This window comes from Podarcis tiliguerta, assembly GCF_965153285.1.
Source record: "Podarcis tiliguerta genome assembly, chromosome: 6".
Taxonomy (NCBI): Eukaryota; Metazoa; Chordata; class Lepidosauria; order Squamata; family Lacertidae; genus Podarcis; species Podarcis tiliguerta.
This window is the reverse complement of record NC_139539.1, coordinates 32,303,853-32,327,769: the sequence shown is the minus strand read 5'-3', so window position 1 is coordinate 32,327,769 and position 23,917 is coordinate 32,303,853. Positions and strand designations below refer to the sequence as shown.

Genomic DNA, 23,917 nt, shown 5'->3' with positions numbered 1-23,917 from the left:
ATGTCTCCTGCCATATTGAATTTAAGCCCACTAAGCTCTATTAACTAAGGCCTAGACAGTCCAGGAGCTGAATTTTGTACAGAGCCCATACATTTTAATAAGGCAAGTCCATGTGTGTGCAGGAAAAGAAAGCACCTACTGGTGAGTACTAAATTCCTTAATTCTTAGCCGCTGTGGTCTGAATCAGCAGGGGGGACACCAGGAGCTCCTTCAAAATTAAACCTAAGCAAAGGTAAAACCTGTATCCATGCATGTCTTGCAAGTACATGACAATACTCTTTCTTTAGCTGTTTGTATAAAAGACGCACCGGAAGCCCTTAAAGTATATGGATGCTGAACGATTATGCATCTCTACTCACTCTCTGGTGGACAACACTGAACTTTTCAGAGCTCCCCCTTGCCACAAGGAAAAGAGCTGTTTTATGAGCTGCACTACTCCAGCAAAAGATCCCATCTCCTGACAGTGCTAGGATCAACTTCTTTCAACAGAAGAGACACTTCCTTCTAGGAGCAGAAGTGTCTGAACGCGGGCTGTGAGAGCCATGTGACAGGATAAGAAGCAAAAGTTGCCGTGTGAATGTCACCATGCACCACAGGGAATCTCCAAAGAGAACTCCATTAGCTATGTGGTTGGGAAGACAATGATGCGAGCAGGGCTGAAGTCAAAGAACATGAACCATGACCAATCCCATCTTCAGTTGTCTTTGTGTTGTCACAGACAACTAGTTAAATTACATCACACTTGTCTTATACCGAGCCAGTTCACCACCACCCCATTTCTGCTTTTAAGTTAAAATAAAAGCATCAAGGACATGCAACTTTCCCTTAAGGAGGAAGAAGCACAAAAAATTGACATTTTCATGTGGAAATAAAGGAGAATTAGAAGCTGGAAACAGTACAGTAGAGCTAAAATCGGAGAAATGAAACTGAGCATGGGAAGATGTCACATTTCTTTAGAGCCAGAATTACTCCTGTGATCAACACAAGGATGCATTGTCACAAATGGTTGGCATCATTAACAAGGTTATGTAGCACACCTTAAAAGAAGAGATAATCACCAGTTCTGCAGTGACCTGGAACAAATCCCTCAAGGTAATGCAGCCTCCATCTCCACCTGGGTGCTTCCATGGGTGCTTCTAATGAGTTCTGAGATGAATATTCCTCAAATCACTGAGCATGAAGCTGATTGGGAAGAAAATAATTCAAGGGAACACTTATCCAAGACATGGTGGAGTTGCAGGAAGGGTGGGGTGAGGGCCAGAGTAGTACACTGGATAGAGTGGCAGACTAAAACAGATAAGAGACTGAGGTTCTTGGCCCCACCCAATCTGGAAGTTCACTGGGTGACCCTAGGCAAATCATTATCACTCACATCAGCCCACAGCCCACAGGACTGTTCAGATACAAATGAGTGGGAAACCATGTGTGCCATTCCGAATCCCATTTCAGTTAAGATCATTCACATTTTGCTCAAAGTGGGGTCTTTATCCCATAGCAACATTTTACATGGTTTGAAGGTATTATCAAAGGTGTCCAAAATGCCTTTGACAAGAAATTAAACATGTACAAGAGATCTTGACTTTGCTCAAAGGAACATTCTTAGAAGTGGTTTCCTGCAATCTAGTGACAAAATAAGTGGTTAGCCATAGAATCATAGGTCTAAAAATGACTCAAAGAACATCTCTGTTCAAGCCACTGTGTTTTTATATAATTATAGGGCCTTTCATATCACTATACTCAACTGATTATAAAAAAGTAGAGGCCAAAGCACAAACAAAACTGAACAAGGTCCCAGTGCACCAAGAACTATAAACCCCAAGCCAGGGTAAAATAAATCAGCATCTTCCTCTGATCATTGTCCATACCAGATGCTTTGCAAAACAGGAAGCAATTAACAAGTTATTTATAGCTAGCATGTCCTAGCTTTTGCTAACTTATATGGCCCCACCTTCTTTACATAAGCGCTTATTTTATGTGGACCACGCCTGCCTTAGTTTTCTCCATATCAGGAATGACCTGATTCCCCAAAGCTTTCTGGGTTTTATTAGAAATACTCTGGTGTCAATGGTTCTGTGGAGTTAACAGTAAAAAGAGTAAAGCCCTCAGAGCCCAGTTGAAAGCAGAGGAAATGAGGAAATAATTGACAAAGTAAGAGGGGCAAAGGGAATGAGATACCATAGAAGCAATACTGCTTACAAAGAAAACAAAATTCTGAAACATAAAGAGAAGCTAACATTTTATAATTCACATTCTGCGGCTGAAGACTATAGCATATCAGTATTAATAATGCCATACTTTGGATTCTAATTACACAGATCTCTAATCTACTGTAGAAATGCACATACGCTTCTGAACCCCAAGCTCAAGTACTGCCGGGGGGTGTGGGGTGTACCACTCTAATCAATTCCTGTGATGGCGGGAGGGGGGGAGTGCCATCTCTTAAGATTAAAGGTTTCCCAGAGTGATCATTCATTCATTCATAAATCAATTAATTAGCAATGGTCAGTCTTGCAAATGGACTCTCAGTCCCTCAACTCTCAGTTGGCTGGCTGCAATCCATATCCAATCTTGACAAAAATCTGAACAGACAGTGGTATAGGTCCCCTGAATTGCTGTATCTCCACAGAGGACTGGTGGAGTACTCCAAGCAGAATACAATGCTACAGTTGTACATCATCTACAGCTTGCACTCAAACTTTAGAGTCACCCTCTTCTTCACACCAAGCAGCATCAGCATGACAAACCAGAGGTCAGGAGAATAGCAGCCATGCTGCCGTGTTTTCCATATAAGAACACAATAAGAGTAATAGAATCAGAGAATCGGAGAGATGGAAAGGAGCCTGTGGGTCATATAGTCCAACCCCCTACAATGCAGGAATCTTTCGGTTAATATGGGGCCCAAACCCATAACCCTGAGATTAAGAGTCTGGTGCTCTACCAACTGTTGACGTTGATCAAAGAGCTATCAAGTCCTCGATTCTGTTTCCAACAGTGGCCAACCAAAGCTTCTGAGAAGCTCACACGCAGGCCTTTAAAGCAACAGCCCTCCTGTTTGTCCAAATACCTGTTGTTGGATGTATGCTACACCTGAACAAGATGGGCAGGACTCACATGATGAGTCCCATCAATGGAAGCTAGTGCAAAGATTTCTGCTTATGCAATGGGGCTCTCCCCCCCCCCAAAAAAATGGGCTGGGGGGGTGAAGAGTAGCCCCAGAACAGCATGCGAGAGAGGAGAGAGGGATTGTTCCCATCTGGCAAGCTGTAATGCTTCCGCTGATGGAATGATCAGCATCGCGCAACACTGAATTCCTCCTGGAGGTTCCATTTAGTTTTCCTGGTGAATAACTGTTGATGGAATTATCTTGACAGAGGTTGTTGTGACAGGTAAAGTGCTCAACAAGATGTGCTCAAGTCCCTGAAATGCATGCGTGTGCATGCATGTGTGAGTTAAAGTAAGCCTGTTTTGCCCTTGGAACAGTCAATTAGCTAGATTAGATATCGGTATGTAATGCAATCAGTTCAGTCTGGTTTGTTATTTTAAGAAATAAATAGCTAAAGAATTGTGTTTGATTTCAAAGTCTGCACAAAAACTGAAAATTGTCTCACAACCACCCTGGGAGCTCAGTTAGCCTGAAAAAGTGTAGCATGCCCCAAAGCCACTCAAGTGATATATTCATGGCTGAGGGGTGATTTGAACCCAGGACCTCCCAGGCCTGGTTCACCATGTAAACCGTTAGACTACATTGGTTCTTGTACAAAAGATGCTGGATTGAAAGCATAATTGTTACCTATTTTGCATTCACATAAATATGTGTACTTGTGGCCCTACTTGAGGGTACAGGAACACAGAGGTTTTCCTTTTATGCAGTTCCTTTACAGCTCTGACCTTCCTCCACCAATCTGTTGTCTATGTAACTACCAAACCCATATACCACAAGCTTTTACAACTCAGCCTTTAGCAGTCATGCAATATATAATTTGTATGTTGAAAATAGTCACTACAAAAACAGATGTTTCTGTTGCAAGAACCTCTAGAGATCCCTACCAAAACATGAAGACAGATTCCTACAGCAAAGCTTGCACATGTCCTTTACAAAGTCTCGACTATTATTGAGTGATAGCAATAATTATGCAAGCATAGATACTTGCAGCCCTCCTTCTCCTAATCTCAGGATGGTTAAAATATGTGAAGGAGGAGTGGCCAAGCCCCCTCTAACCAAACCACAGCCATGTTTATATTTACAGCTCCCTGCTCTGATAGTTTTGAACATCTGCTCCTCTTAGAATATATTTTCTCTTAAAGTAATTGGCACACGTTCCTCAGCATCTGAACACAACATAATACATGTTCCAGGTTTTGGTCAATTGACCTATCAATGTCTCATTTTCAGATGTTTATAACAACAAGGTGTCTTAGATTCCTGCTATGGATGTACCATCTTTTGACAGCTCCATGAGCCAACAAGGTCCAAGCTTTACAGCCCAATCCAGAAACCATTACACTGGTGCAAATTCCACTGAAATCAAATAGCAAGAGCTTTATTTCAAGTACAATCAAGATGCAAAATAATGAGCTCTTTGGGCAAGGCATGTGCTACCTCTAATGGTCTGTAGAGTCCCAAACACAATGCAGCAGCAAAACTATGAACCCAGTTAACTTCTGAGAAAGCAAGCTTAGGATCCAGTTGGGGCGGAAAATACTAAGAGTTGGATCAGTCCCATGTCACAGCAAAGAATGACATAAGGAGAAACCTAATAGTTAAGAGAGAAATTAAAGACAAAGAAAAGCAAACAGACTGGGAGAAAATCTTCTGAGAGTTGGGAAGTCAGTGAGTTAAATGGTGTGGAAATCTCAGGTTACTAGAGAAAGGATGAAGAACTTGCAAACAAAGCCCCAACAGACCATATCCAACAAGGTCAATATAGAATGGAATTTGATACCCAATAGAATTGACATGAGCAAGGAATGGGAGGTCTTAAGGAGATAATGCATGGGTAGGCAAACCCAGATCCGGCCCAATTGCCTTCTAAATCCGGCCCATGGACGGTCCAGGAATCAGCGTGTTTTTACATGAGTAGAATGTGCCCTTTTATTTAAAATGCATCTCTGGGTTATTTGTGGGGCCTGCCTGATGTTTTTACATGAGTAGAATGTGTGCTTTTATTTAAAATGCATCTCTGGGTTATTTGTGGGGCATAGGAATTCGTTCACCCCCCCAAAAAAAATATAATCCAGCCCCCACAAGGTCTGAGGGATAGTGGACCAGCTCCCTGCTGAAAAGGTTTGCTAACCCCTGAGAAAATGGAATGGATGTAATTTATGCACTGCTAGCCTCAGACGAACATTCTTGCCTCTGATTTCATTACAGGGGGTGCAGCTGTCCTAAAAGTGTGTATATATGTATTTAATATCCTAACCTTCCTTCCAAAGTAATGGCTTTCACAGTTTTACTGTCCAAACCAAAGACAAAGCAACTCCTCTCCCTGCCAGTATCTCCACCCAGCAGATAATTGTTGGCCACAATCTCCTCCTGGAGTATCCATGCATGTCTGTGAACTTTCACAGGGATACTCTCTCGATACAACACACACACTGAAGCAGATAGCAAAAAATACTTAGGAACACAGCATGACTGAAATTGTGGGTTCTTTATTGACATTGACCAGTTTTTCATTTGCTTTTGACTTTTTGAATTACTGGAATCCCTATAATTAACCAGTGGGTCTTAAATTAACAAAGAGAAAGTGCATAACCAGGATCTCTTAACAGTTAAAACATTTACTAACCATTGTTAAGTAATCCTGGGCACAAACACCTGCTTAGGAAAATAAGTGCCTTGCAGAATCAGACTGTAGTACACTTACTGTTGCATTTTTTGCAAGAATCCCAGCCACATGCAGACCCCTAGGTGGCTGTGAGTCCTGGAAGACCTGCTCCTTGCCTTGCAAGCCTTTTTTCACAGGGACTGGGAGGGTGGGGCCCTGACTGGCTCCAGCTGCAAATGTCAAGACTGCTGAATAGACTCTTGGGCTGGGGTATCGGGAGGGTTGTTGCTGTTACTGATATTATTTTTTAATCTTTATTTTAGATCTTACCATGATTTACATGGAAATTGTTTGACTTGGTTTTGTACATTGTGATCTTTTATTTATTGTTTATGATTACTTTTGGTTGTTTGTAATTTTTTAATTGTTGCAAACCACCTTGAGCATGGTTTTAACTTTGGAAACACAGCATACAAATAAAATGACTGGTTGGTTGGTTTGTTCCCCGCCACAGTTTCCAGAAACTGGTATTCAGAAGCATACATGGTGGCAGAGAATAGTGTCCATCATGACTGATAGTGTGTTAACGATTTTGCTGCAAGGTGGAAAGCATTCTTAACTGCATCCCTGGTGACCAAGCTTCCTATGAAGTATAGAGATTTCTTCAATTTCCAGACTTTATATTGCTAACATATTTGAAAACTCACTGGGATTGCTCAAATGGCATGTGCTTGACTGGCATGTGGTGCCATTTACATGCTGAAAGACTAGGGAAAGAATGAGGCCCACAAGTCAAAATCCATAGTTGTATTTATGCTGATATTTCAGTGTATAATCTCTATGATGTGCTTCTTCACTTTCAAAGGGAAATGTAGTCCATTGATAGCAGCAGCTTGACCATGGTTAGGTATATACAAAATGAGTCACTGGCTAATTGATGCCAAGGATACACCTGCAACAGCTATTTTTAACCCAATAAGTACCCGGATATACCACAAACAGATGATGCAATCTGCACTTCATTCTGAGTTCTCACTGGAGTCCTATGTCTAGATTTCTTTGAACTGACATTAAAACCTCATTGAAGAGGCATTTAACTTCCTGGATATCTTTTGTGTTAGTCCAGGCAAACATCCCAGGGTGTCCCTCATTATGATTTCCTCTGCTGCTATGAGGGAATTTCACTCCCTTTTTTATGCTGACATAGCACATCTCATGTATGCAGTGATCTGCACCAAGAGACATGCTATTTCTTCCTTTATTTTATAGGGAAAGGAGGGGATTGCCTAACTTTTCATGTTCCAAGCTACTAGCCATTCCCAAAGAGAAACTACCGTATGTGGTAGGACACATACCTAGAACCCAAGTGCACAATCAGTACTGAGCACAGCTTGCGAGCTGGTCAGAGTACTAGGAGGAGGAAGTGCTAAAATGAAGGAAGAATAATACTGAAACACGGATGGGCAAGGAAATGAAGCACTGAGAATTATGAAAAGGAGTGAAGGTGCAAAATAACCTGTGAGCAATAACAATCTACATCAGAACACTGATTGCAACAGAGAAATAGAGAAAAAGCCTGGAACCTGTGGTCCTCCAGATGTTGTCTGACTCCAGTTCCCATCAGCACCAGCAAGCAAGGCTCATGGGTGTGACCAGGATTTATTTTAGGGGAGCAGGCTTTATATTGGGGGGACAGAACCAAGTTAACTGCAATGCAATTAGTCAATTAGTTTTATTTATTTACTTGATTTAGGGGGGCAGCTGTCCCCTGCACCCCCCTGGCTATGCCCATGGCAAGACTAATGGTCAGACATGGTGGGAACTATAATTCCCCAATCCTGCTCTGTAATTATCTCTTATCTTCTTCCACCCCATCCATCCACGGAAAACCAGGTTGTTATTTTTCTTACAAAGGGAATCTCTAGCTGCTGGCATGAGATGTGTTACACTGAATCAGACCTCATTAACCAAATAGAAATTGAGGTCATCTTGCAAAAAAAAAATGTAGATAAGGTTAACCCTTCTTTGATTTCCAAAAAAGCCTTTGATGGGGTCCCCTCACAAAAGTTTCCCAAAAACCTTAACAGTCACAGGATAAAGTGGAATGTCTTTTTCTGGATCATTCAGCTGGATAAATAAAGGAATGAGAATGAATTTATGGGCTGTTATCTCAGTGAAAAGAGGTGTACCATGAGGTGTCTCCAAGGATCTGCATGGGAACCTGCTCTTGCTAAGTATTCATTAACAACCTGGAAAAAGGTGTGAACAGATCTGCATATAATGACAAATAATTAAAAGTAGCTTAATCATAAGCACACTGTGAAGAGTTTCAGCAGGTTCCCCTAGCACTACAGGGATGCACAACAAAATCGCAAATAAATTTCAGTGATGGTAGATGCTGAGTTACACATACATTAAGGAAAAGTAACACCCAACAAGGTTGCGCACAGGATCAAATTAGTTATTGCTATTAATTTAAGCGATCCTTAAACTGCTACAGAGAGCTTTCTGAAAATGGCAGCACTGATGTGCTACAGTCACCAAAAAGACAAACAGAATGTGATGAATTATTATTTTTTAAAGATTTTTTTAAAAATATGGTACTGCACTTTTTAAGCAGTCCTGGCTATATTACATAGAGAAAGCTAAAAAAGACAAACAGGAGCAACAAAGGTTACCAGGAATAGGATTCCATTTATGCAAAGTAAAGCAATAAAAAATATTTTCAAAAAAAGCTTCAACCTAAAAAATGGGATCCCAAGTAAGGGATAAATAATATATGCAAAATAACAAGAGGACAGACAGAGGTTTTCTGCTCTTTCAACAAGACACAGCAAAAACAAGAGTAAATATTTTTCTCACGGCTCACATTGGACTCTCTGCCAGCAGTATAACTTAATCCAAGAACTAGGTAATTTGATGGAAGACAGATATAGGAAGTTCAAATTCAGGGTGTCCCTAGCATTATGCTTCCAAGATTACAAGCAAAAGGAATTCACTACTCTGTTGCAACCCCATGCAATTATAAATTAACTGAAGCATTCAAATCTGGCAGGGGCAGGCATTGGGTTAAACATACATCTCATCTGATAGAGTATAGCTCTTTATATATTCTTAGGACTTTCCTGTAACCTTCCCCTCTCTTCATCCAGCTCAAGAATGGAAGGTAATTCAACACGTGCTCAGGTTGCTCCAGGTGTTGTTGTTGTTGGTGGTGGTGGTGGTGGGTGGGTGGGTGTCGGGGGGGGGGGGTAAACAGAATGAAGAATCTGAAGATCAAGGTAAGCTCCAAATTCTTCATTTTACAAAATGGGAACTAAGTGCACATGTTTCTATATGATACAATAGGAGGAGGTGCAAGGAAGGGGCAGAAAGCAGGTTTCATTATTCAATTGTCTTTTTTTCCTAGTTCTTACACACTGTTCAGCTTTTACAAGCTACGTCTTCATTGGAATAGAGGGGAGAGGAATAAAGACAGCAGGTCAATTATCAGCCAAGACTGCAGTGTGATCTCCTTTCTGGAGGGCGCTTTGGGGAAATGGAAGCCCAAGTGTTTCCACTAGAAACACAAACCAGCTGCTGAGCAACCTGCTTCTTCTATACCCCACTGGACAAGCAAAACCAAGCCTCTAATTCCTATATCACATTTTGTTGTGATTTTTAAAAAACATACTTCATTTGCAAACCAAAAAACCTGGTCTTTGCTACAGCCAAGTGCAGGATGGGAGATACACTACACAGAAGTTTCACTCTATGGATTTACAGACTTGTAATTCGCAAATGGCAGCCCTCTACGTCATTCCCTTCCATGAATTTGCCAATGCTACCCATTCTAATGCCCAGTTATATTTGCTACACCAGCCTTGCATGGTACTCTCCCCAGTTCTGTCAATGCCCAGTAACTCTGATACAAATCTTTACATTCTATGCTGGCTCTGCATTCCCTTTCCACCCTCGCTCCAGCATTATCTGGTAAATCATAGTTTTCCCTGCACAAAGATAGCACACTGTCATTTTTCAAAATGGCACAAATATTATTTTGCCATGAATATTGTCACACCATCTTCAAATGTTATGGGGTACACACCCAAGCATAAACTGTTTTCCTACAGAGATATTGTCTCCATTTAGGAAAAACAGGAAGCTGCCTTCTTACAGAAAGGGCAGTCATCCATCTAGCTCAGTATTGTCAATATTCAGTGGCAGCAATTCTCTGGGGCTTTCAGGTGGAGTTTTCCCCCCAGCTCTATTTGGAGATGGAAAGGGTTGAACCTGAGACCTTTCACATACAAAGTGTGTGCTCTTTCGCTAAGGTACTGCCCTTTCTTCGCTATCATGTGTAACAGTGCCCTAATTACACATATTCCATTTACCACCCTCAATCAGCAGCAGGCCCTACAGTGCTGTTGGGACTCCAGTTGAGTCCTACCCACATTCTAGACCCATGATCTACCTGTTATAAAGTCCTTCAGCCCCAACCCCATAGCTCCTTATTCCAGCACTGAGTTCCCTATCTCCCATTCCACAGCTTCTAATTACCAGCCTCCTCCTCCATAACCACTCCCCTGCTTATGCTCCTACAACCTCACATCCCACATAGATAGTGCTGTTGGCACCTGAATCTATGCCTTGTGCTTAGTTCAGCCAGTAGCATCAATTGCAGTCAATGCAAAGGGTGAGGCAAGATATAGGCAGCATTTGAAGGCAATTCAAACCATCCTAAGTTTCTAAAAGCGCCAACCTAGTGCCCATCATTCCCGACTTTCTGTTCCTTAACGCAGAAGCTTCTGTTTGAATTATCTTCCTGCTGTTCAGTTACAGAAGCATTTACAAAGCAGGAGAGGAACAGGGAATTTTGTATTCCGTAGTGATTGATCATTACGAGCTGAGCCGTTGCATGGAAACCAAATTGTTGGTGCTTAGGAGGTGCTGCTATGTATTCCCTTACGCTTAAGCCTATGACATCTGCAAAGCAGCCATTCCTGGGCGGGTGTCTCGAATAGAGAGATTCCAGGTGGAGTAGAGCAAGAGCAGAACTGAAGCGCTAGCAACTGCTGCTCCTATGCAGATCTCCCTAGTAACCAAACAGGGTCTACTCCTCTCTGTCTGTTCTGGAGGCACTGACACATCCTTCCTTCCTCACTGCCATGTACCCCACTGTCATGTTGCAGGTTTTCATTTCAGCTGCAGCTGGCACGGGAGCTGTGTTGGCGACCACTCCCCTCTTTCACCAACAGCAACCAGAAGGCAATGACGGCTCATTCTGTGCCCTGTGTGCACACCCCCTTATGGGAAATGCAGACACAGCCTGCAATCCAGCTGTCTTGCAGCATCTCACAGTCCTTGCTGCCTCAGCTCCATGGATGACAGCCCATGTTGCAGTCACAATTTCTGCTTCTCTCTCTCACGCACACATACCTCCTTCACAGGTTTGCCATAAGGATGCTCGCATGGCACAGCTGCATATGCAGCAATAGACCTTTTCGACTGTTCCTCCCTAATATAGTAAAGGGGGTGCCATCCATTTTAACACCAATTACGGCATCCTCATGCAGTCCCCATTTCCACTCATTGCTGCTGAATCCCCAGGTCTGGGTTCGTTCTATTCTTACAGCTCTCCCTTGCTAACTAAATCTACTCTGCTTCATCAGCTAAAATGTAATAATAATAATAATAATAATAATGTTTCTCTTTCCCTTGCTTTCCCTTAACCTGGATGTCTTGAGCAAAAGAAAAAGAAAAAAAGAACCAGAATCAAATTTATCTTCCCTCCTGCCCACTTTTGCTACCTGTTTCACCTTTGCACATAAAACTGGGGGATTTTAACTAACATTTATTAGTATGCTGGCTCAATTAGGGTTGAGATGCCTCTTTTGGAGGGAGCCTGGAGGGTTTTTCTGGGTGGAGGGCAGGGATGATGTGAAAGACAGCCTATTTGCTATACTCAAGGGATAAACCAAAAATAAATGAATGAATTAAGAAGGCGATAGGAAAGCCTCCCGGAGTGCTTACAGTTATAAAATAAGCAGGCTGAAGTGGTCTACTTTGGAGCCGAACTTGATTACTCCTCACACTTAAAAATCTCCTTGCACCCTACAAGGCAAGGCAGTCAAACGCTACACCGCATCCCTCTGCAAAGAGAGCAGGAAAGCCTGCGGAGGGTCACCCTCCAATCCATGCAGGCACCCCAAAACCAAGAGCGCCGGCTGACACCTGTCCTCTGGGGAGGGGACGCTCATTCCTCCTCCCACTCAAGTCTCCCCAATAACCTTCACCGAGCAAGGCAGCTTTCCATCCATCCATCCATGGGAAGGGAGGGAGGGAGGGACGGCAGAGACGGACTCACCGAGCATCTGGCTGAAGAGCAGCTGCTCCAGATCGCCCAGCACGGTGACCACCAGCTCGGGATCCACCTTCAGGAAAGCCTTCTCCTCCGCCGGCGCCCCTTTCCCGGCTGGCTGGGTGGCCGCTTGCTGCTGCTGCTGCTGCTTCTGTTGCTGCGCCGCCTTGCCTTTGCTGGAGAGGATCTCGTCGTCCGACTTGAGGTCGTCGCTGCCGCTGCCGGCCTCGGGCGCCTTGCTGAGGGGCTTGACCTCGGCGTAGGGCCCTCGCGGGATGCGGCTGGGCTTGCCCAGGTTGGAGGGCAGCGGCGCCAGCGGCGGCGGAGGCTTGTTGCCGGCGGCCGGGGGCGCCAGCTTGGCCTGGAAGAGCGAGTGCTCGGAGCGCGAGAGGTTCTTGGACATGAGCGGCGGCGCCTCCTTGCCGCCTTTGAGGCTCCGGCCGCCGAAGCCCTTGGCCGCCTTGGCCATGTCGTCGCTCCACTTGGGCTCGTACAGCTGCATCTTCTTCTCGCTGTCCGTCAGGAAGGACAGGTTGGTGAGCGACTTCTGCTTGCGCAGGTTCGAGGCCAGCGGCCCTCGGCCCTCCACGCTGCCGGCCTTGAAGACCTTCAGCTCGGCCGGCGCCTTGGGCGCCGCCACGCCGCCGGGGCCCTTGCCGCTGGCTCGCTTCTGCATCATGGCCTTGTTGCTGCCGTCGCCCGACGACGACGCCGACGCCTGCTTCTTGTAGCCCCTCAGCGCCTCCTCGGGCCCTTCGTCGCCGCTCAGCTCCGCGTCGCGCTGCAGCCTCCTGACGTCGTTGCTGTTGCCGCCGCCGCCGCTGCCAAGCATCTTCTTCCCGCCCGCCGCGAGGAAACCATTTAAAAGCCCAGCCTCTGAAGCAACGGAGGGAGAAGAAAGAATGAAAGAAGGAGGAGAGGAGGAAAACGGGAAGGTCGGAGGAGGGGAGGGAGGGAGGGGAGAAAGAGAGAGAGAGAGAGAGAAAAGGGGTGGGGGGAAAAGGCAGGAGGAGGAGGTGGGATAAAACAGGAAAAAAAGAGAGACACACGCTATCAAAGCAGCCGGTGCCACCTTCCCCGCCCCGGCGCGCGCGCGCTCACAGAAGCGCAGAGCGCCCGGCCCCTCCTATCTCCTCCAGCGCCGCTGGGGAAACTGAGGGGGGAAGCGAAGCGAGAGGCAAGGCGAACAAAAAACGGGCCCTCCCTGCCCGCCTGCGAGATGCTGCCGGCTCGGCAGAGAAAGGGAGTGGAGTGGGGGCGCGAGACGCGCGCGAGGCTATTTCTGGCTCGGGAGGAGGCGTGTGTAATTGTGCGTGAGGGTGTGTGTGCGCGTGTGGACATCGGCGAATAAGTACGCGTGCGCGCGCACTCGCGGAGCCTTGCCTGCCTCCGCGCTTGAGAGGCGCCGAGGGAGAGCAGGGCGCTTTCGACAGCGGAAGGCAGGCATAGGCGGGGAAGGGGGAGACGTCGTGGCAAGGCGCTCCAGCAGGGGGGAGAGTCCTCTGACAGACCCCCTGGGCACAGGAGCCAACTCCTTGGGGCTGAAGATCCCTTTGCCCCGCCCCATAAAATATTGGGGGGACCGCCCCCAAAAGGCGATAGGTATTGCCATTCAAATTGTGTGCGTGCACCGCGTCATGTGATTATGTGGGGTGGGGCTTATCGTCCCAATATTTTATTCAAGTTGGCACCCCTGGCCCTGGGGCCATTTTTGGCCCACCAGAGATCCATGCATAGAAATCTCCTGTCCTGTCCTCCTCCCCGAGAGCCCCAGAAGCAGAGCTAGGGCTAGCTTTGCCATTAGGCAGAGTGAAACAGTTGCCTCAGGCTGAGGATGCTGAGAAAGTAGGAGTTGGGCCAGCCCCCTTCCTGCTCCCCTTGAGACTCCTAATCTAGCCCACCTTAGTCCTCAGGTCCTGCGATGGAAGCTGTCTTTGTTGCCAGAATTTAGGAACAAAATTAGTTGCCAGTTCAGTTGTATGGGGAATGGGGGCAACAGCTTGTCCATCAAAACGTATTTGGCATAAAAGGGTACTTAAAAGGTTCCCATTTTCAAGACTGCAGCCCCTTCTGTTCTGGAACCCGTTCTCCTGAAAACTCACCACCTGGGGGTGACTAGTGCTGAAGACAAAGCAATCTACACATGCTTAAGTGCACTGCTTGGTCATGCAAGAACAAACCTTGGCATTGAAAGTAGGAAAGCCCTGTTGAGCCTTGACTTAGGTTTTCTTTGGGGTGCCCATCAGGCTTTATTGCATGCAAATCAGTTCTTTCCTTCCCTTGCAATTACACAGGAATCACTTCCTATTACAAAATGCACCATATACTGGACAAGACCCAAGACATGGTGTGAATGTGTTGGATATACCACAGCCAATTAGTTTCCCAGCATGCATACACATAGCAATATACACACATATTCATCACTTGACACGATGACACCACAAAAGAGAACCTTGCCATTTCTTATTCTGAAGGAGCTTCCATGTATGAATTCAGCAGAGCATGAAACAGCCTTCCTTGTCCCATGTCACCATGGAAAAGGTTCAACAGCTACTCAGAAAGGGTCAGTGGCAAGCCCAGAAAAAGAATTCAGGAATCTGAGCTCCCACTGCTTAGCACTGACAGAAGAACAGTCCTTGCCTGTGCAGAAAGATTATCAGCTTTCACATATAGAACAGATAGTGGTATCAGACTGCTGTCTCTGTGCAGTGATCCAAACCAAACCCATTTCCACAAGAGGCTGATATTAAAAATAATTCCTGCTACCACATCTATGTGTGGCACTAGCCAAGGCAGCACATAATAAGCCTGCCGCTTTCAGTTCCATGCTCCAATATGAAACACAAACTATAACACACAAGAAAAAAGAGGGCGCAACACTGCAAACACATGAAAACATGGAAGTATGCTAGCTACACTGAACTTGCAGTTTGCAGGGATCTCTTGTGCCGAAACTAGCTTATTTATTATACAGTTTGTATCCCACTCTTCCACTGCCTAAGAGGGGGTAAGGAACTTGTGGTACTTCAGAGGCTGTTTAACTACAACTTCCATAACCCCTGAATGCTGGTCAGGACTTAATGAGACTGGCCTGAAGGATGCTCCAGGCACCTAACCTTAATTTTAAAACAATTCATAAAACAGGTCTGAAAAAGTGCAAACCAAGCAGCACATATTTAAAATGCAATAAAGAAGGAGCAGGAACCTGCCAAAACAAAACAAAAACTTTAGCTAGCAACAAAAGACAAAACAAAAACTTTAGCTAGCAACAAAAGTAAGTAGGGCTAGAATCTCTCATAGCAGAGAGTTGGTATATGCCCTGGTGCGACAACAGAAAAGGCTCTCTCTCACATTCTCATCAGCCATACTAGAGGCTGGGAAGAAAGCATTATTTAGGCACCCTGCTCCCAAACTGTCTAGGCTGTTAAAGATAATGGACACTTGGAGCTATGCTCAGAAATGAACCTGTAGTCAGTGAACTTGCTCCAAATATCCAGCAATAATCAAGAGGGTTTTTTAGGTCTCGTGAACATTCCCCAGCCTCCTCCAACTTACAGTGAGAACTAGTGTAGCCTAGTGCCAAAGAGAATTAACCATGAGCCATGAAATCCCCAGTTCAAATATTGCCTATGTCATTAGTTCTAGGCAATGTATTTTCTTTCCAATGGGATAATAATGCTGTTGACCTCCCTTTTGTTGTTAAGGATTACTGAGATAATGTGTGTGAAGTGCTTTGACTGCTATAGCACTGTTAGTAGTGCGATAGTATTACTAGCAACTGATGTTAGGTGCTTCAGCATCATTTAGTATTATGAGCTCTCAGACCACAGAGCTCTTTGCTTTCTTCACTGCTTGTACTAACATTCTACTCCAAAGATACTTAAGACAACAAAGAACATGGTAGCACCCATAAATGTATTATGGCATAAATGCTTGTGGACTAACATCTACTTTGTCAGATTCAACTTGTCACTTGAACCTGACGATTGCAGTGGAATGTCTTTGCAAATCAAAATTCAAAGGATTGCAGCTTCATTGTAAATTATAGTACTATTGAGCTGAAAGCACAAAGATCCCTGAGTAGCAGGATTAAGACCATACATTTGTGGGCCAGTCTCTAAGAATAGTTCTGTGTGTCCAACCATAACTAGCCCAGCCTGGTGGAAAAAGAAGTTCTAGTGCAGAGAGCAATCTATTCTGAGAAAATCACCAGTATGTTTTAATGAATATTTTCAACTTTTATTTTAAGCCACTTAGAGGTGTTGGGTGGTTTTTTTTAATTAAATGATATAGAAATCTGTTAAATAAATACTTTCAGGGATCCTAAAGTGAAGAAATAGTGTGTATCTTGTGGCCTAAAGCCAGGCAAGACTCAGCCAGTCTACTCATGGTGAGTGCCACAGACATCCATAAAGCAAACTGCTCTGAGAGGAAGTAGCCACTCAGTCCTGAGTCACTACAGCATTGCTGGTCAGCCGAAACCAGTCCTCAAATTCCCAACCAATTAAGATAAAATAGGGCAGGCCCTGTTATCTCAGCAGGGAATAGACAGTGACTTGGGGATGTTAATGTCTCATCCATGTTATTCAGACTATGTGGGCTGGTGCTGGGGGTTGACTTGAGCTATAGCTATTCAGAAAGAGAACTTTGCCTTCAGGACATGTGCAATATGAGGAGGAGAGATGGCTTATCATAGGGTGAGCAGGAACCTAAAGACTCTGAAGATACTGTTCGATAGAGCTGCAGCATGAAACTCCTTTCCCACACGTAAGATCAGATGACCATGTATATAACTTAGTTGTGAAGCACATAATTAACATTTCTCTTTGTTTCTCTGTCCCATGCTTTGCAAGTGCTTCTACATTCCTGATATGTTAAAGCAAAAAACAAACCCCACAAAACCCCTATTTTTTGCCAACTCTGATTGAAGAAAATGCTCCAGCAGGTATAATTTTGCATTGTGAATCATAGTACTATAATGACTACAGGAAATAAACAACATTTTGTTGTAGGAAAAAGGTAGTGTATTCTGAAAGTAATAATAATAAAACAAGCACCTGTAACTATGTACAGGCCTGGATGGACACCCAACAAATATAAAATGTCTCAAAAATAAGGAGCTGATGCCAACATCAGTCCTGTAGGTCCTTTTGTGCCCATGCCAACCCAGGTACTAAACCTTTCCTATTTGTTGATACCCCTATCATCTGCCATGTTCTGTGTGGTCATTTGTGGCTCCCTAAACTGTTGTCCCCAGCACAGTGTCCACACCACTAAATAATGGAAACATTTAATCAGCTGACATCAATGTGTCTAAGGTGGTCCGTGGGGGTGGAGAGGTAAAGATCTAGCCAAAAAAATTCCCCACGCTTGCCTTATAAACCATTGTCACAAGTTCCCACCACCTACGTATTCTACTGACTAATACAAGATAGAAACAGAGTCCCACCTACAAAAGTTCCAGAAGTGGTGCAGGATATCTGTGAACAGGAACTCCTGCATGTTTCCTCACCCAACACTAAAAGCAGCAATCGGGTGGGAGTGGATCAGGACCACAGTAACAGCAGAAGAGCTAACCTTTGTCCTCCACTCAGTTTTCTTGATTTAAATTGCATCCCTCATAAGCTTGCATAGGCGGGGAGGGGGGAGGAACTGGTGCAGTAAGAAATAGTTAAGCACCCTGCCCATGGGGTAGCTGATATAAGCTTAAGACAACAAACAAACAAACAAAGCAGATCTCTCAGATCACAACTAGTTGGTTCGAAAGTAGACCAATCTTTGTCCTTTTGCTGCCAAAAATACAGCTGTTTTTCTCAAATTAGTTTCTTTGTGCTTAGGACCACAGACTAATGGCCCGGTCCTATGCGCTGATGCTGAGGGAGATGCTATCATGAATACGGAAGATTCTATCTCTGCATGCTGTTACAAATCCCAGTTCCAACACTGAGGCATCCATTCCTCCCAGAAACTGGAGCAGGATTGGGAGGCCTGGCTGAATTAAAGCCAAATGCCTGTGGCTTTTGTCTAAGGGTACAGACAGAAGCTCATCTCCATAGTAATGATTCCACATCATCCCTGCAGCTCCCTTCGTAGACAGCTGGACTCAGCTGCTGCTTCTGTGTGCCTCTGTCGCCTTTGTCTACAGCTATCATGTTAAGGCTGCAAGCTTATGCCCGCTTTCCTGAAAGTGAGTCCTATGGAGATTTACTTTATTCACTGAGCAATCTTTAAGGTGGTGGTGGTCGATTCTGTGGAGGAGAAACCACCACTCCCTAATCCCTGCAGCTCAAGCCAGCCAGGACTGAAATTGGGGAAAGATTTTCCAGTGACTCCCCACAATCTTTCAAATTTACCCCTCCAACTGACATTAATGGCATGCTTTTTTGCCGTTTCCGGGGCCATGCTAAGGAAGTGAGGGGGCCCTGGGTTTAGCACATCCAAGCTTTCCCCTGGCACATCCCTAGACTTCTCTGTCTAGTCTTGCTGGTCTCAGAGCATCACAACTGGTAAAGCAATGGCTGTATGAATTTTCACCACTGCACCATGACAGCCTTGACCTGCAGATCATATACAGTGTCCAACATCCTCTCACTTGTCCTACTAGGGAAATGCTCATGCCCAGAGTGCCCCCATGAGCACCCTCTGATTAGCTGCAAACTTTGGGTGCGATTCACCTAACCAGTCTCATACTGGAAGGACAAAAATTGCAAAATGGGGCTTTCCACGCTCTCGTCCCCCCACCGTGTTCCCCAAATTGTCTTGGTACGGTTTAGGAGAACCCTCAGAACAGGGTGCATGGGGAAGAGAAGGGGGATTATTCCACCTGGCAAACTGAAATGCCTGTACGGTTGCAAGAGTGCAACTTTGAAAGCTACTCATTGCACCTGTAGTCCACTGAGCAGAGGTACTGGATCACTCAGTGGTTTGTTGTGCTACCTTCTGCTTGCATTTGAAAAGCTGAGAAATCGTCACCTCCCTCAGATGAAATGATTGCTTGCCTGGGTGGAGAATGTGGGGTGAAACGGCTGTTTCAGCAGCTTGGCACTTCATTTTGAGAGCCCTTCAGAGGCAAGAAATGCAGAGAGCAGATCAGGTGGTTTCCCACTCAGCAAGTGAAGTGTGAAATGCCACATCTATCCTGCAGATTGGAAGTTACTCGTTTCCTTTTGGAAACAAAACTAGCCACTCCGGTGCAGAATAAAATCCTAAGGCCAAATACTACCTGCGTTCAGAAGAATAAAGCTTGAGATGCTAACAGGTCTGTTCATTTCTAAGTTCCCAAAAGCAGAGTGGCCACACTTGCACATCATCCCCAAAAGGACAATGCAGATTCGCATATAATTTGCATGTGCTAATTTATATGTGTAGGTGTAAATTTAGAAATAACTACTGTAATTTAAATAAAAATGCAGTGCAATCAAACAGTTCAGCTAGCACAAAGACTGTGCAATGGAACTTCCTCACCCTCTCCCTGCACACCCCCTGTGCACCCTGTAATTTTGCTCTGAAGGGTTGGGGAAACACCCAGAGCAGCTGGGGGGGGGGGGGTTGGCAGGAATGCAGGGAGAGGCAGGTAAAACCTCTTGCCCTAGTGGAACTGCTTCATTGGATACTACTCAATATATCTCACCATGGTTGGGAAAACTGAGCAGGTAACCTGTATGCTATCCTGTCAGTGGGCAATTTCAGAGCTCTTTCTCTCCTTTCTTATGGTTAAATAGCTATTAACTGAAGTTAATAACAAAGCGACCATTCCAATAGAGGAGTCCTTCAAGCAGAGGACTGTCCTTTGTATTGTCGGACACATGTCCACTCTACAGAAAACTGATCTCAACCTCTTAGAGCAGCAGATTCCATAGAAGGCTCAACAACCATAGCAGAGAGCTTTGGCTCCAGTTACCCCTACTCCCGAGTTCTACAATAGCATTAAATGCCAGCAAACGCCAGGAGTATTAAATGCCAGCAAATCCATATTATGCACTCATATAATACATGACGCAAAGCAAACATTTCATAAATTAATTTCTATGCTTAATAATTACTGCCATATATCTCTTTTTGCAAAAGCTGCAGTTTTCTTGGCAGGCACTGAGATCTGAGAAAGCAAAGAGAGAGGAGAGCCATAATTCATCAGTTAGCAGGAAGAGAGTGATGTTCAGGGCAGAACTACACATTCAAAGAACTTCCAGAAGGGTGGCTGTGTTAGTCTGTTACAGCAAAGACTCTTGCAGAAGATAAACACATTTATAACGGCATATAAGCTTTCATTGACCCTTCTCCCCACTACACACACAGAACCACATGTTATAGAAATTCAAATGGCAGCACTGTGTTAGGTTTCTCTTGTTGCCTTCATAACATGTCATATGCCTTACATTGTTTTGGGATGTCATTACACTATTTCCTTGCCTCCACCAGCAGCATCCTGTGAAACGAATCAGGAGGCAGTGAAACACATAGCTCAATGACCCCTGAGTATTAGGAGTGTAGAGGGGAATGTGATGCTAGTTTGCTGGTTTTGATAGCAGACCTGTGTCTGAGTCCCTTGCTTCAATGACCTTCTGAAACAAGATGTAACATCTCTGCGTGCAGACCACATTTTACATTTGTGCCCAGGAGCATGTAGAAGGCACAATGCTCAGGTTAGGGGATAAAATAAAAATATGTAGCTCATTGCCATTTCTGAAAGAAGACCTACACCGGTATTCCCTGATCTGAAAGTAAAAACAAAAGATTTTGCAATGTTCCTCGTTACGTAAGTAGCTCCTGCTATGCTCTTTCTCATACAGGGGAAATTAAAACATAACATCTCAGGCATCCTGGCTGATGAGAGAATGCTGCTTATGTGTAGCAGTGCCTAAGTAGTAGCGGAGGAGGAAGGGGACATGCCTTGATCAACTAGGAGACAGGTAACAGGGGCAAAGGTAACTCAGTAACCAGAATAACCACTTCTACTTTTGGTTTTAAACAAGCCATTAGCAACTGGGCAACTGGAATTTTGCACTTCTGGTGTCTACACAATGTGAATCAATGACTCTGTCTTGGTAGAAAGCATCTGCTTTCTTAAAAACTATTGATTTATTTGGCTTAAGCTTACCATATGCTACTAGAGGAACTGGGAACTGAACTCAGAGAGTCCTACTTTCATGAAACCTTATCCAAGGTTCTTTGATCAGCAGTGATGGGCAATGTCCTGAAAGCCTGCTCACTGCTGCAGTGTACCCCTCTTCAGTGTACAGGGACAGGTTGCCTTCTAGTCACCCTGAGTTCACTGAGAGTGATGAGCTTGGCCAGGACCCTGCATGAACGGGCTCTTCATCCTAACATAGAACATGCTGCACAAGCTCCACAATGCACAGGGGTCCCTTAGCAGGCAAGATTATATGGGAAAAGTTTCCAGTTCCTATAACTTTTAAAACTTTTTTTTAAACGACCTAAGGACCTCCAGATGATGTTGGACTCCAGGTCCCATGAGCCCCAGCCTGCATGGCCCATGGTCAGGGGTTATTTGAGTTGTGGAACAGAGGAAGCTGCATTATACTGATCCAGCCCATTGGTCCACCTAGTTCAATGTTGACTGCATTGACTGGCAGCAGCTGTCCAGGGTTTCTTGCATGGTGTCTCTCCCAACCCTCCCTGGAGATGTCATGGATTGAGCCTGAGATCTTCTGCATGCAGTGCAGATGCTCTACCACTGAGCTATGGCCCTTCCTTAAAACCCAACAAGATCTGGCCACAAGCTCCCTATCTCTAGTCTAAGTAGCAGACCTTGAAGTTTTGTCATTTTGATCCAGCAATTACTGCTTTCAAAATAATGTGCTCTTCAGTTGTAAAAATGACCACCTCCAATGAGAGGATCAAAGATAATGCATCTGATTTCTAGAAAGGGTTTTTCTTAGCCTTGGAGCCCTTTCATAGACTGTGGAGTGACTGGGTTTCAGGCACATGAAACTCAGCTCCCTGTTTCAGGGAATACTAGGCTGCGATCCTAGCATATTTGTTTGGGAGTTGTTTCAGAGTAAGATCCATTGAACACAGTGGGATTCTTCCAAGAAAACACGTTGTTCACCTGTGCAACACAATCAGAATTGAAGTCTGGCCATAACAATGTCTGGTTTAAAGCCAAGCAGTGATAAAACAGGCACACCACCCACCCAGAAGATAATAGCCTGAACTGCCCTTCTCCACCCCATCCCCAGTCATGCCCTAGGGACTGGAGCCTGCCTGAATGCTGTTCCATCATCCACAGAATTCCAACAAAATAAAGTAAAAGGAAGTGGGCTCTGATTATAGTCTCTCTTTTTTGGCTAATTATCCTTCCTGTGGGAGGGGGCAATTAGCTCTATCTGGTGACCTCACAGGATCCCATGGCAACAGACAGGATATATCGCATTAGAGGACATTATCATGTTGGGGCAGGGTGGGAGAGAGACAAAATTTGCTTCAGGCCGAGAACTCAAAACTCAACTTTTCTGTGGCTTTTAGAACACTCCACTGGGGATCACAGGAACTAGGATTTGGAAAACGGGAAGGAACTAATCAGGGTGCCTATTTCTTAAAGCTTCAGCTAGCAATTGATGAAACACCAAACACCCCAGTGACCAAAATGTAGAGATCCAAAAGGGGAAAAGTTTTAACAGTCCTGAGACTGAGTTTCTGCCTCGGTGTCAGTCCAAAGAATCTCTTTAGCTATCTACCACTAGTGAAAGTAGGTATTTAATTATATTTAATTTAAAGCTAATTAAATATTTTAATATTTACTGTTGTTTTTCAGTTTTAATTAACCAGATGTTCTTACAACAAAGATCAGTAAATAGTTGTTGATCTGATTGAGCACCTCAGGTTTTGCACGTGTTTGGCATGCATTTTAATTGCCAATAGCACCGGTTAAGAAAATTAAGCAATAAATACATGTGGCACTTTAAATTGACTGGAAGCAAAATCAATTTCCATTGCAAACAATCAAGATTTAAATGTACTAAATGAAGAAGAAGAGGTCTAACATTAATCTACAATTCTGATTCCATGATTCTAATTTCTGTTCAAGAGATAGAGACCCATTTTGCACATAACACTGACCATAGTTTAGCACTGTGGGGGGAAAGCCTAGGTGAACTTTGGGCTCACCCGCTGCCCCCTTCCTCCTTGCTGGTGTGGCTGTGAAGCTTCCACTTTTAAACTCACGTCCCATTATGTTATAAAACCACTTCTGGCTAGTTTAAAAAATATGTTAACAAGCAGTATTGCAGAAGCACTGCAATGTTTAACAATGCTGTGATTACTTGGTGAAAGGTAATAGAAGGAGGAGGAGGAGGAGGCAAGAGCAGTGCTCACTGCAACTTGCAGCAAAATGGCTCTCTTGCATCAGTTCCTTGGGGGAACACAATTGGTGGATTCACTTGCAAGTCTGAGAAAGCACTGGTTGATGTCACCTTGCCCTGACCTCCTTTCTTGTGATCCCTCATGTGCCTGTCTGCATGGTTGCTGAAGAGCAAGGCTATGCAAAGTGGGGGAGGGTGCCAAGATCTTGCAACTGAATGAGTAACTTGTGTCTAACTTAAAGTTTCACTGGCTGGGAAGACATGGATGCACACACAGTTTTCAACTGCAGGAATGTGACTGTGGTGTGATGAACCAGCACCCGACCAGATAAGGAGATGGGTTGCTTAATGCTGAAAAGCACGTGTACTTGATCCTCTTTGTGCCTTAAGAAGTTTCCTCCCTTGAAGAAATCAAAGTATTGATTCAGGGTCTCAAACAAACACACCCCCCACCATCATTTAGAGGGGTCCTCTTCTGATGTTTG

The 23,917-nt window shown here is 44.6% G+C and overlaps 1 protein-coding gene across 16 annotated transcripts in view; it reads right to left on the bottom strand.

Annotated features, from left to right (window-relative positions):
- NAV1 (neuron navigator 1) overlaps nucleotides 1-23,917 on the bottom strand; it is a 255,039-nt gene that overhangs the window by 150,398 nt on the left and 80,724 nt on the right. For 6 of the 16 annotated variants that reach the window (XM_083444209.1, XM_083444210.1, XM_083444211.1 and 3 more), the window contains exon 4: nucleotides 12,115-12,984. The exons of 9 other annotated variants lie outside the window; for them this stretch is intronic. In XM_083444209.1, coding sequence (XP_083300335.1) covers nucleotides 12,115-12,984 — 870 coding nt within the window. Of the gene's footprint in view, nucleotides 1-12,114; nucleotides 13,042-23,917 lie in introns of those variants that run through there. One more of the 16 variants, XM_083444203.1, reaches the window with a different exon arrangement.